Source organism: Lissotriton vulgaris, chromosome 6, assembly GCF_964263255.1.
Source record: "Lissotriton vulgaris chromosome 6, aLisVul1.2, whole genome shotgun sequence".
Lineage (NCBI taxonomy): Eukaryota > Metazoa > Chordata > Amphibia > Caudata > Salamandridae > Lissotriton > Lissotriton vulgaris.
Window position 1 is genome coordinate 423,723,283 of NC_141694.1, and position 13,668 is coordinate 423,736,950.

At 46.4% G+C, this 13,668-nt stretch overlaps 1 protein-coding gene across 1 annotated transcript in view; it reads left to right on the forward strand.

Moving 5' to 3' along the window:
* The window catches only part of TINAG (tubulointerstitial nephritis antigen), a 975,673-nt gene that overhangs the window by 907,160 nt on the left and 54,845 nt on the right, over positions 1-13,668 (forward strand). The window contains exon 10 of the mRNA XM_086926440.1: positions 12,298-12,343. Coding sequence (XP_086782566.1) covers positions 12,298-12,343 — 46 coding nt within the window. The remainder of the gene's footprint in view (positions 1-12,297; positions 12,344-13,668) is intronic.

Sequence of the window (13,668 nt, forward strand, 5' to 3'; positions counted from 1 at the left end):
TTAGCATTGTTTTTAATGCTTTGGACCTGTAATGTGTTTTATATGTGAGTTGAAAATGCTGTTTGGGTGGGTTTACATGATTTACTTAACATTGCTGTTACCCAAACATTGAACTTTATTTATTAAGATGAATGTTTTTTTTTCAAAGGAAAAATATATGGTTATTTTTTAAATCAACACTGTTTTTTTCCTTTTCTTTGGTACTTTGATTTTCCTGGACCATGTACTTGATTGCTTTGTTATTTTTGGGTTTTAGATGGAGCTATGGATTACTGGAGTCTTACTGGTTATTCTTTTTTTGTATTGTTTATTTTTGCATTTTTGTGTGCTCCTTTTCATCATTATTTTCTCTGGGATTAAACATTTCGAATAATCCTTTCAGTTACTGGGACTGCTGTTATGAAATCATGTTATTTTTTCCATTTCTTTATGTTGTGGGTGAGCAATATTAATTTGTTAATGGTATGTATGTTGATTTATTTTGTATATCTGTGACCTTTTATTGCATAAGGTTCTTTGAAAATGTGTGAGAAAATTGTTTGATTTTTACAATGACATAGGTGATTTTGCTTTGCATATATTTTAGAAATGGGATTCATGTTTGGCTGAGGTATGCACCCAGCCCAACAGGAACCACTAGTCAAGTCAGGGTTAAGTAGATAAACAATAAAAGAAACCTGGGATCACCCTCTTGTAGCTTGACACAGAGCAATCAGGCTTATCTAAAGATGCAATTTGTAAAGTATTTGTGCAACAAACACATACACACAATAACACAATGAGTCAAGTCAATAGATTTATATAGCGCGCTACATACCCAGAGGGTCTCAAGGCGCTTGCAGAAGGGTGGGGAATTACTTGTCGAATGTCCACGTTTTAAGTTGCTTTCTGAATGCTAGGTGGTTTTGAGTAAGGCGAAGGTGAGTGGGAAGTGAGTTCCAGGTTTTAGCTGCCAGGTAGGAGAAGGATCTACCTCCCATGGTGGTTTTGTTGATGCGAGGTACAGTGGCAAGGGCTTGGTTGGAGGATCGTAGCTGGCGGGAGGGGGTGTAGAAGGACAGTCGTGTGTTGAGGCATTCGGGTCCGATTTCGTAGAGTGCTTTGTGTGCGTGGGTTAGGAGGCGGAAAGTAATCCTCTTATTGACGGGGAGCCAGTGGAGGTTTTTCAGGTGACCAGAGATGTGTTCTTTACGCGGGATGTCTAATATGAGCCTGGCTGAAGCGTTCTGGATGCGTTGAAGTTTTTTCTGGAGTTTTGCGGTAGTACCGGCGTAGAGGGTGTTTCCGTAGTCCAGGCGGCTCGTGACCAGTGCGTGGATGACCGTTTTTCTAGTTTCGGTGGGGATCCAGTGAAATGTTTTTTTGAGCATGCGAAGAATGTTGAAGCAAGATGAAGAAACGGCGTTGACTTGTCTGTTCATCGAGAGTGAGGAATCCAGGATGACGCCAAGGTTGTGTGCGTGGTCCGTCGGGATGGGTGCTTTTCCAAGGGCCTCTGGCCACCAAGAGTCATCCCAGGCGGAGGGGAAGGTGCCTAGGATGAGGACTTCTGTTTTGTCTGAGTTCAGTTTCAGACGGCTGTGCTTCATCCATTCGGCTACCTTTTTCATTCCTTCATGCAGGTTGGTTTTGGCAGTGTTAGGGTCTCTGGTGAGTGATAGGATCAGTTGAGTGTCATCGGCGTAGGAGATGATGTTGAGGTTGTGTTGGCGTGCGATGACTGCGAGGGGGCTCATGTATACGTTGAAGAGGGTGGGGCTGAGTGAAGATGCTTGTGGTACGCCGCAGATGACTTCAGTGGCCTCTGACTTGAATGGTGGAAGGAACGAGGTGATCCATTCCAGTGCTTTTCCTTGGATTCCGACGTTTCTGAGGCATTGTAAAAGGGTGCTATGACAGACTGTGTCGAAGGCTGCGGAGAGGTCGAGGAGGATGAGGGCGACTGCGTCTCCATTGTCCAGTAGAGTTCGAATGTCGTCTGTTGCTGCGATGAGGGCGGTTTCAGTGCTGTGCTTGGCTCGGAAGCCGGACTGTGAGGAGTCGAGGGATTTGTTGGTTTCGAGGAAGGCGGCGAGCTGGCTGTCGACCGCTTTCTCGATGACTTTGGCCGGGAATGGAAGGAGTGAGATAGGGCGGTAGTTTTTGAGTTTGGTGGGGTCAGCTGTGGGTTTCTTCAGGAGGGCGCTGAGTTCGGCATGTTTCCAGATTTCCGGGAAGGTTGCGGAGTTGAGGGAGCAGTTGATGACGTCTCGGAGGTGCAGTGCTATAATGGAGTATGCTTTGTTAAAGATGTGGTGAGGGCATGGGTCTGTGGGGGATCCTGAGTGGATAGAGTTCATCAGACGGATGGTGTCCTCAGTGGAGATTGGGTTCCAGTCATTGAGGATGTTCAAGAGGGGTACTGGGCCTGGAAGAGGATGTTGTGCAAGTGGAAAACGCCTGGGCCCTTAGAATAGGGGATCCAAATGTAGATGTGGACTATGCCTTGGCATTGAATAAGAAAACATTAAGAGCAACCAACTTAAAAGCACAACATTTTAAGATTTAACATTTAACATTTCCAGGCTCCGGCTGCGAGGAAGGAGAAGGAGCTATCTCCCAATCTGGACTTCCTGGTGCAGGGGACCATGGTTTAGGAAGCAGGGCTGATTGTAGGTAACCCTGGGTGAAGCACTACGCTACGCTCACGTAGTTTACGAAGTTTGCACAACTTCGCACTATGCGAGCTGCACGTAGCACAGTGCGAACACGCGTAGTGCAGCGTAGCGTAGTGCAGCGGTCATTTTTTGCTTGTTCGCGGTCCTCAACGTCATGTTCACGACTGCGAGCAAGCAAAATGACATCCCGGCGAGATTCTCAACGTGGGGAGGTCCGGTTTCTCATTGCAAGTGGTTGCGCATGCTCGCGGTCGCTCGCAATGAGAAACTACCAGTTCGCGTTGAGAAAGCTGCCGCTCGAGTAAAAATCTACTCGAGCAGCAGAAAACTACAGCTCGCACTGTGCAAGATGCCGTTTTCAATGATTGCACAGTGCCGGATGCTTGTCCGCACTGTGCAATCATTGAAAATGCATCTTGCACAGTGCGAACATGCTACTACGCAGCTCCCGTAGTGCTACGTGAAGTTCACTTTGCGTAGCTTCGCGTAGCGCTACTTCGCGAACTACGCCCACCCTTAATTGAATGGTCCTTTGGGGTGCGTGGAATTCGAGTCGGCAGTTCAGGTATGTAGGTCCGGTGTTGTGGAGGGCTTTGTGTGTGTGGATGAGAATCTTAAAGGGGATTCTAGCCTCGATGTGGAGCCAGTGGAGTGTGCACAGGTGCTGGGAAATGTCGCAGTGTCTTGGCATGTTGAGAACCAGTCTTGCATCGCCATTCAAGATGTTTTGTAGCTTGTGGGTGAGGTTTTTGTTTATTCCAGCGTAGAGTGCGTTGTTATAGTCAAGTCTGCTGGTGACGAGGGCTTGATTGACAGTCTTTCAGTGCTCAAGGGGATCCATGAAAGTCTTTTGAAGTAGGTGGATGGGGTAGCAGCAGGAGGATGCAACGGAGTTGATCTGGCAGTCCATTTTGAGTTCGGAGTCCAGGAATATTCCGAGGTTGCGTGAGTGGTACATGGGGGTGGGCGGGTTTCCGAGGGTGGGGGCCACCAGGTGTCGTTCCAGGCATCAGGGTGTGGGCCCATGATGAGTACTTCTGTTTTGTCAGTGTTGAGTTGTAGGTAGCTGCTTTTCATCCATTTGGCGACTGCTTCCATGCCTTCTTGAAAGTTGTGCTTGGCTGCGTTGGATTTGTTGGATAGGGAGAAAATGAGTTGGGTTTTTTCTGCGTATGAGACAATGTTGAGTAAGTGTAATCTGACGATGGGAGTGAGCATAGCCATGTAGTTGTTGAACAGTGTGGGGCTGAGGGAGGATCCCTGGGGGACTCCACAGTTGGTTGGTGTAGAGTCCGAGAGGAAAGGAGGGAGTCTGACCCACTGTATTCTGTCAGAGAGAAAGGAGTGGATCCAGTTGAGGGCCTTGCCCTGGATCCCTGCGTCGTGAAGTCTGCATGTTAGGGTGCAGTGAGAGACTGTTTCGAAGGCCCCCGAGAGGTTGAGGAAGATGAGGGCTACTGTCTCTCCTCTGTCCACGAGGGAGCAGATGTCGTCTGTAGCGGTGAGGAGGACAGTTTCTCTGCTGTAGTTTTTTTCTGAAGCCGGATTGGGAAGTGTTGAGGATGTTGGATACGGGAACAGGGAGATGGGTCTGTAGTTTTTGAGGTCTGTGGGGCCCGCTTAGGAATTCTTTAGGAGGGGGTTGATCTCAGTGTGCTTTCAGTCGTCGGCGAAGGAGGTGTTTTTGCGAGGGAGCCGTTGATGGTGTGGCGAAGCATAGGTGCGATGGTGTCGCAGTCTTTGTTGAAGATGTGGTGGGGGCAGGGGTCCATGGGGGCCCCAGTAGTGGATTGACTTCATCGTCTTTAGCATGTCTTTGGTTGTGAGGGATGTCCAGCTATCAATCGCTGTCTTCAGGGTGTTCTGGTGGTTGGTGAGGGTTCAGTGTGTTGGCTGTCTTCGTCGAAGTTGTCGTAAATGTTCCTGATTTGTGGTGGAAGAAGGTGCTGAGGTTGTCGCAGAGGTCTTGAGAGGGAGGGATGTCTGTAGACTTGCTGATGGGTTGGGTGAACTCCTTGATGATGCGGAAGAGCTCTTTGCTGGTATGTGCATGTGTGGAAATTCTGTCTTTGTTCGCTGTTTTTCTCATATTTCTGATGAGTTGGTGGTGGGCGTGGGTGGTGGCTCTGAAGTAGTTGTGGCCTTCTGTGGATTTGGAGTTCCTCCAGGTCTTTTTGAGGTGGTGGCATGTGCTTCTGGACTCTTGAAGTATGGTGGTAAACCATCTGACTTTCTTGGACCGTGCGTTATCCTTCTTGATGGGGGCAATGGCATTGGCGCTGTTTGAGATCCATCTGTGCAGTTTGGGCTGCGGTGTTGAGGTCATCCTTTACCGCGATGGTTGGGGTGGAGTTGCTGAGAGAGGCGGTGAGCTGGTTGTTGGTGATTTTGGTCCAGTTTCTTCGTTGGAGCAGGTGCTGGGGTCTGTGGATGGTGGGTGTTCTGAAGGAGAAGTGGACGCATCAATGGTCTGTCCATGGGAGTTCGGTGGTGTGGCTGAAAGTGACAGAGTTTCCTGTTTTGAAGAGGGGGTTAAGGGTGTGTCCTGCTGAGTGTGTTGGTTCAGTCATGAACTGGCGGAGTCCAATGTTGTGGAGGTTGTTCAGGAGGGATGTGGTGTTGGGGACTAGTTGGTTGTCGAGGTGGAATTTGAGGTCTCCCAACAAGGTGTAGTTGGTGGATGCGATGGCTTGCGGCAAGATTATGTCTGTGATGGAGTTGGTGAAGGGTCTGTGGGATCCAGGGGGTCGATAGACGAGGGTTCCTTAGAGGGTGGTGGTGGGGCTGGCCTGTATCTTGAAGTGTAGGTATTCCATCAGGTCTGTGGGCTTGACGGGGAGTGTGCTCAGCTGGAGGGTGGACTTGTGGACGATGGTGATTCCTCCTTCCGGGTGAATGGGGCAGTCTGTTTGGGAGATCTTGTACTTTTGGGGAATGGCGATGGTAATGTCAAGTCCCAAGGTGGTGTTGGTCTAGGTTTAGGTGAAGAATGTGATGTCCTGGGTGGTGCTGTCGAGGAGGTCCCAGATTTCGGTGGCTTGTTTCTGGAGGGATCATTCATTGAGGAGGATGAATTGCAGGGTCTTCAGTGCAGTTGTGTTCTTGTGGGTGACCTGTACTGGGTCCCTGGTCCAGATGGTCCTGCAGGGGTGCCGGCAGCGGTGACTGCTAAAGGGTCCGTGGGTGTCAGCTGGTGAGGCTAGCTTACAGTTATTGCTGCACCCTGGGTTGAGTGCGTGGAGTGCAGCTGGGTTGTAGCTTTGGTGGTGCGGATGTCCAGGGTTCCTTCAACGCACCAGTGGTCGCCATTAAGTAGGAGTTGGGGAGGGCTGGACAGCTGGGAGGTGGGAGCGGGGAGGGAACTGGCTTGGGCTGGTCACACTGGGGGGAGGAGCCATGGGGCAGCAGTGGCAGGGAAAAAAGGGCACAAAAGAGTGGGAAAAGTGAAAGAAAGGATATTAAAAGGGTGAAAATAAAAGTAAAGGGTGAAAAACATGAAAAGGGAGCAGAAAGTAGAGGATAGAGCGGAGTGAGAGAAGGAGTGCGAGGTCCACTGGACCAACAGGAGGACCTCGAACACCAACACTACGGGAGTGCAGGGGCTCAGGAGAGGCCTCACTTAATGGTGGAGCTGTGAGGGTGGGAGAGCAATTTCACTGACAATGAATCAGTGGTCTTGCTCGCCGGTTCCCACAGCGCCGCCATTAAGTAGGGGTCGGGGAGGGATGGACAGCTGGGGGGAGCAGGGAGGAGAACTGGCTTGGGCTGGTCGCACTTTGGGGGAGGGGCCACGGGGGCAGCACCAGTGGGGGAAACGGTGCAAAAAAGTGGGAAACAGGAAAAAAGAAAAAGTGAAGAAAAATGAAAAAAAGGAGAGTAAAAGGGAGGGCTGGACAGCTGGGAGGTGGGAGCGGGGAGGGAACTGGCTTGGGCTGGTCACACTGGGGGGAGGAGCCATGGGGCAGCAGTGGCAGGGAAAAAAGGGCACAAAAGAGTGGGAAAAGTGAAAGAAAGGAGATTAAAAGGGTGAAAATAAAAGTAAAGGGTGAAAAACGGGAAAAGGGAGAAGAAAGGAGAGGATAGAGCAGAGCGAGAGAAGGAGTCAGAGGTCCACTGGACCACTAGGGATGCGGCGCCGGAATTACAGGCGGCTGGAGGAGGGCCTCAAACACCAACACTACAGGAGTGCAGGGGTTCAGGAGAGGCCTTATTTATTAGTGGAGCTGCGATGGTGGGAGAGCAATTTAACTGACAGTGAGTCAGTGGCATTGCTCCCGCATGCCTGGACCTCAGTACTGATAGCAATGTGCAGTCCATTCCGCCATCCCACTCTGTCTGCCCTCTCACCAATGATGCGCATCAGCTGGCAACACAGAACACAGTCCTTCGCTTGACCTCCCCAGGGGACACTCAGCTTTCTCCCTTGTCTAAGGTTTTGCTTGTTGGGCTGCAAGAGGCCATAGTATGGGGGAGGTCACCTCTATCAGGGACCACAAGATTCAAAGCCTGGTATTTTCACAGCTGAATCGCGACCCCTCCTCTAGGCCCGCTTCAGTGCTGCAGGTCGTCACAGCAAATACAGGAGCTCCCTACCCAGGGGACCTAGCCTCACAAGAGGCAGTAACAGGCTGTACTGACCTACTTAATGGCACTCGAGACCTGGAACCCCCAGTCAGAGCCCCACACTGTACAGAGCCTGGTCATGCATTAGGGTCTCGGGAAAGCACCCAATTGCTTAAAAAATCCTCACAATAATGCCTCTTTCCGCTTCAGGAGGAGCAAGGTATCAGCTGTCTCCAAACGTGGCAGCCAGCCCAGCCGGCCAGCAGGTGGACTGTAACAAGCTGGTCGGATCTCCAGATCGCTGTACTCACCTCCAGCCTCGTATCTCTGCAGTTCCGACAGCCCATCTCCCCGGGCACTGATTCAGCTTTCAGGAGGCATTGTGTGCTGGGGGGTGCACGCTTATCGAGGGACCACCTCGCTGGCCTAAAAGCACCTGCCCCGGCCTATTTGGTGCTGGTGGTGCTCCTATCTTGTGACTGAGCAATAGTGCTGATACTCCACCCAGCTTTGCAGCCATACCCCTGTAGCCAGTGAGCGTGTACAGGGGAATCACTGGATATGACAGGAAAGTCTCGTTTGGTGTCAAATAGAGGAGATTTTCAGGCCCGGGTCCAAGAGTCTTTGGATTACGCATCTCCAGTCTTGGATGGTTGAACACGCCCCCAGCCAAGTTAAAATGATAATGGCTAATAAATTTATCAATGATTTAACAAAAAGGGGTAACCCTGTGTCCCTCAGAACCTGGGTATGTGTGGTTAAACAAAAAGTGGTTCTGTCGGGTAATTGAGCAAATTGCTTTAAATACAGGCTAAATTAGCTCATAGATTATGCAGCAGAATGATTGTTAATTACATTCAAGTACACCTCTCTGAGAACAGATTTAGTTCAAGATTTTTATGTATCAAAAAGTCACCATTGAAATACACTGGAATTTCTTCATTCCTTTTTAAATTCAAAAACTGTTAAAAACATGTGAAGAGTGACTGTAAATGAACAAAGTGAAATAGTGAAATTCAGTGACAATTATTTACAAATTTATACAATATTGTACATCGGTAAGTGGGGGCGGGGGGGAGGGGTAGCAAAGTTATAGTTTAGGAGGTCAGAGTTCTGAGTAAATGCTCCAAGGACACAGATGATAATTGCGCCTGTTCCCGGAGGTTTCTTGACCAATATAAAGCGTCGACGTTTCGACCCTGGTGTGCCCCAGTTGGTGGTCACGGCGGGTCTTTATCAAGACAGGGGAGGGGGGACAAGGGGGTCTGGAGTCGCAGGAGGTAGTTATCACAGCCTGGAGGGAAGCCTGAGGTCTATCCCTGGATCGAAAGCAGAGCGCTGTCTCTGAGTTCAACGAGCACCGTCTGTAGTTGTATACAGTAGCTCGAGCTACGTCGACGCTTTATATTGGTCAAGAAACCTCCGGGAACAGGCGCAATTATCATCTGTGTCCTTGGAGCATTTACTCAGAACTCTGACCTCCTAAACTATAACTTTGCTACCCCTCCCCCCCGCCCCCACTTACCGATGTACAATATTGTATAAATTTGTAAATAATTGTCACTGAATTTCACTATTTCACTTTGTTCACTTACAGTCACTCTTCACATGTTTTTAACAGTTTTTGAATTTAAAAAGGAATGAAGAAATTCCAGTGTATTTCAATGGTGACTTTTTGATACATAAAAATCTTGAACTAAATCTGTTCTCAGAGAGGTGTACTTGAATGTAATTAACAATCATTCTGCTGCATAATCTATGAGCTAATTTAGCCTGTATTTAAAGCAATTTAATAAATTTATCAGGCAGAGACATTAGCAAATGTGTAAGACAATATATACTTTGCATATTGTCGTACTTGGAAAAACCGAACTATCCTGTGTGAATGATTGTACAGGGTTATGAGTTCAGCAGCCTAAACATAATACATAATAGATGATCATGTTCCCCTTCCATGCTCATGACGAGCTCAGCTCGTCATGAGGCACGGTTGAGCTGTGGGCTCAATAATAATCAGCACAGGAGGGGAAAAGCCATGGCAGCCAAGGTGTTAATGTACTAATTGCAGTTGATGCAGGTCTTTACGGCCCCTATTACAGAGCCTCTTAAGGCCGTGGGGCTGGTTTTCTGTAGTGCCCGAGGGAACCTACACTAGGACACTATTTCCCTGCCCGCAATCAAGCAGTCAGGGAAATTTGTCTGCCTCCACCTAGTGGGAGCAGAAACTCTTTCTTTGCCCACACTCTTGCAGGCAAGGAAACTCAGATTTTTCCGGCTTGGCAGGAGCAGTGAAAAATACCTACGATGGCCAGCTACAGCAATGCCAGGCTCCGCAGTAAACAGGATGGGTGCATGTGTGTAGTCGGTGGGGGTGCGGGGGCCCGACATTAGAGCATTGAGAATGGGGTTGTAGTAGTAGCCATAAAGGCTCAGGGAAGGGTGCCTCTCTGCCCTTAATACAATAAAAAGAACCTGTGGGTGTGGTCCCTGGGGCCATAAATGGTTAGGGAGGGGGAGCGAATGCCCCCCATAATAAAGAAAATGGCCCAACGGATGGGGCTCCACTTCGCCTGTAAAGGCTCAGGAAGTGGAGTTACACAACTCCCACTCCAATGCTTATAAAAAAGAGGGGCCCGATTCACAGAACTAACGTAAGACCAAATCCTAAACTTACTACTTTTGGTATTCACAGAAGGCATTTAGAAGTAGTAAAGTTAGGATTTTGTCTTAAGTCTGTCTCAAGTCTGTCTTAAGTTTGTCTTAAGACTGTCTTAAGACTGTCTTAAGTCTGTCTTAAGTCAAACTTAAGTCAAACTTCAGACAAAATCCTAACTTTACTACTACTAAATGCCTTCTATGAATACCAAAAGTAGTAGGAAAGACTTAAGACAGGCTTAAGACAGACTTACGACAGACTTAAGACAAACTTAGGACAGACTTAAGACAGACTTAAGACAAACTTAAGACAAACTTAAGACAGACTTAAGACAGACTTACGACAGACTTAAGACAAACTTAGGACAGATTTAAGACAAACTTAAGACAAACTTAAGACAGACTTAAGACAGACATAAGACAAACTTAAGACAAACTTAGGACAGACTTAAGACAGACTTAAGACAGACTTAAGACCTACTTAAGACAAACTTAAGACAAACTTAAGACAGACTTAAGACAGATTTAGGACAAAATCCTAACGTTACTACTACTAAATAACTTCTGTGAATACCAAAAGTAGTAAGTTTAGGATTTTGTCTTAAGTTAGTTCTGTGAATCGGGCCGGAGGTGTCCCAAGTGGGCACCTGGATCAAAATGAATAATAAATGAGCATCAGGAGCAGCTAGTTTGTTATTCACCCCTCTTTGAAGGAGCACCACATGATGCCCTGCAAGGGCTTTTTTTTTATTTTTGGTGACCCTAGAATCCAAGCCTTTGCTATGTTGTGGGAAGCTGCAGGGAGTGAGGCAGCCACCCATCAGCATAGTAAATCTCCTGAGTCATTACTTTTTGGGATAGCATACCATATGTTTTAAAGCACTCCTATCTGAAGCTCAAAGCTTATCAGATGAAGTGCAAGGCCATCTTGTCATTGTTTCTGTGATTGCATTTTGTGGGTGGAAAAATGTTAAAAGAAAGACTCAGAGACATGTTGGTTCTATGCTCAATAAAGAATATGTCATAGGGCCACATTACAAGTCTGGCAGTCGGTTGCTGGGGAGTGATGGTGGCGGTCTTCCGCCTTCCCTAATACAACTAGGATGGTCAGCCCCCTGCTAGGGATCAGGAACCCTTGGTGGCGGTGCCGCAGCGTTGATGGCCAATATGCTTGGTAGGTCTGCTGCAGCCCCACCAAGCACATTATGAGTTTCCTCACTGCCACACTTTTCATGGCAGTGTGACCGCCATGAAAAGTGAGGCAGTGGGGAAACAAAGTGGGCTCTACAGGGCCCCCTTGTGCCTCTGTGCCATTCGGTGAATGCATGTTGTGCCCCCTGGGGTACATGCATCCCAGTACCCGCACAGCATGGACAGCAGCAGTCCATGCCATGCAGGTACTAATTTTGAAGTTCTCATTAAGGTGCCTATTTCATAGGCACCAGCATGGAAACACAGAAGAACAGCCCGCCAGACAGGAGAATACTCTTAACCTGATGGGCAGTTGAACCATGGGTGTTACAGTGCAGGAGCAGGGCGCCAAACTTGTAATGAGGCCCTTAGTCTTTCTTTCGCGATTTTCCGACTCACAAAATTCAACAATAAAAACTTTGTCGAAAGAAAGACTCGCAGATATGTTGTTTTTTTCACATTAAAACTAAAATTGTATAATAGTCACTAATATTTAATCTTGCACTGTGTGAATAACTGAAATATTTATCCCCCCCCATTGCACCCTCCTTCCTTTTTATGGACATTTTGGACATTTTGACCCAGGGTGGGCTCCACTGGGCCTATAATGGCTCAGGGCGGGGGCCCATATGCCACCCTCATCTTATGGAATGCATCCTTGGCGTGGACTCCCTAGGACCTTTAATGGTTCAGGGGGGGAGATGAATCTTCCCATATATCTCTTACTATCACAATGCAGATTTGTTCCCTCTCACTACTTCAGTGGAGTGTACCATACTCTGTCCTGCTAGGTTTCCATCCTAGAATTACATTCTCCTACTTCTCCGACTCTCTCAATTATAGAAGGACAAAAATTGGTAAAAATCATGGTGGCGGATTTAAGCTCGAAATGTTATGAGGTATTATTGAGTAATAAATGTGGAATTGATACATCACAGCATGGAAAACCTGCGCCCATTAGCATTTATTAAAAGCAAAACGCTGGTGCAAAAGCTGCGTCTTCACCGCAAAAAGATATACATTTATTTTAGTATTTAGAATACCAATTTAAGGTATATTGTTTCTGGATCCTGGTATTAGGAAAATCAACATTCAATTTTCTCTTCAGAGAAGTGATAATTGCGCTCAGATCTGTTTACTCGCAACTATAACAAGAACTGAAATCTTAAAAAATGTTGACATTCTTCTTTAATAGATATACCCTAAACGATCCTATATATCTATATTTTAGGTGGGGAGCAGTCAAAGGTCCAAATGGAGAAAAACAGAAGTTCTGGGTGAGTGAAATGTTCTAATGTGAACAGAGCTCAAAGGAAGAATGTAAAATAATGTATTCTTACCTTTGTTTTTTTACAAACACAATGTAACATAAGTAACACATTGAAACCAATGAAAGTAATGTATTGCATTGTCTAGTTTAATTCAGGTCAAAGTTATCTAGTTGTTGAAAAGCTTTACCATACATTTTTTATCAATAAACATTGACTCCATCATGGGTTTAGATCAGTTTAACAAACAGAAACGTTTCTGGAAGGAATACTTTGTGTTAGCCCTGATGCCAAATACAAATAAGACTAGACCTCTAGGCAATGATGAAACAAAGATAATCATATTACGTTTATTTTGTGCTACTTCCAAATATGGGTACAACATTGGCAAGGCTTTGCAGACAAAGGTACAGGCTGGATAGAATATATACATGCACTTTCTTTCAGAAGTAAACAGTTATGAACTATGGGGAACTGGCCATAAGTTATTGCGGGACAAAGACAAAATGGGGAGCTTCTGGTTCATCATACAAATGCCGGATGAACATGCTGTGCACAATGCTTTGTGTTCACCTGAAATACAGCTCTTAGCTTCTAAAGTGTCTCTGTTACTGTACAATGGCACCTTCAGCCTTTCAGCAAATGTGCAAGTGCGTGTGCTTTGCCAATCAACCAGTCCAATGGCTAGCAAAGGCTACTCTGATTCAAGGGCAGGAAATATCAACACCAGAGCCACCACATACTCCAACAAGGACCCAGTATAATACAATCATAACAGAGAACATGCATGCCTCTGGATTCATTGTGCCATTTAAGAAAATATTTTTACAATAAATTAAAGCATGATATCTGTTGAAGAATTTCAACTGCTACCATAAATATTTTTTAAAAACTGACCTGTTATTAAGTATTAACAGCAGTGTGTATTTTTCATCATGGACAATGAAAGATAATGCATCAATTGTAAGTACATAGATGCTGAGCACCACGTTGACGTTCATCTACGTGAGTCACGTATGAGACAATTAGTAAATGATTAAATAAGTGAGAAAGGATTAGTGGTAAGTGTGAGCATTAATTCTTACCTAATATTTCTAAAATGTCATGTCAATGATCAAGTCCATGACTGTAGGAAATTGCAAATTCAGCCTACCCACATAATCCCTTTTGACATGTATAAACCATCCTATTAAATACTAATACGTCACCCATAAGTATGCTATATTTCCCACAAGGCAGACTCCATCGTATTTAAAGTAAGGTGTGCAAAGTTTTAATGTTAAACATGTCCTTACAGTGATAAAGCCCCCAAAAACTATTTTTACAGTAGGAGA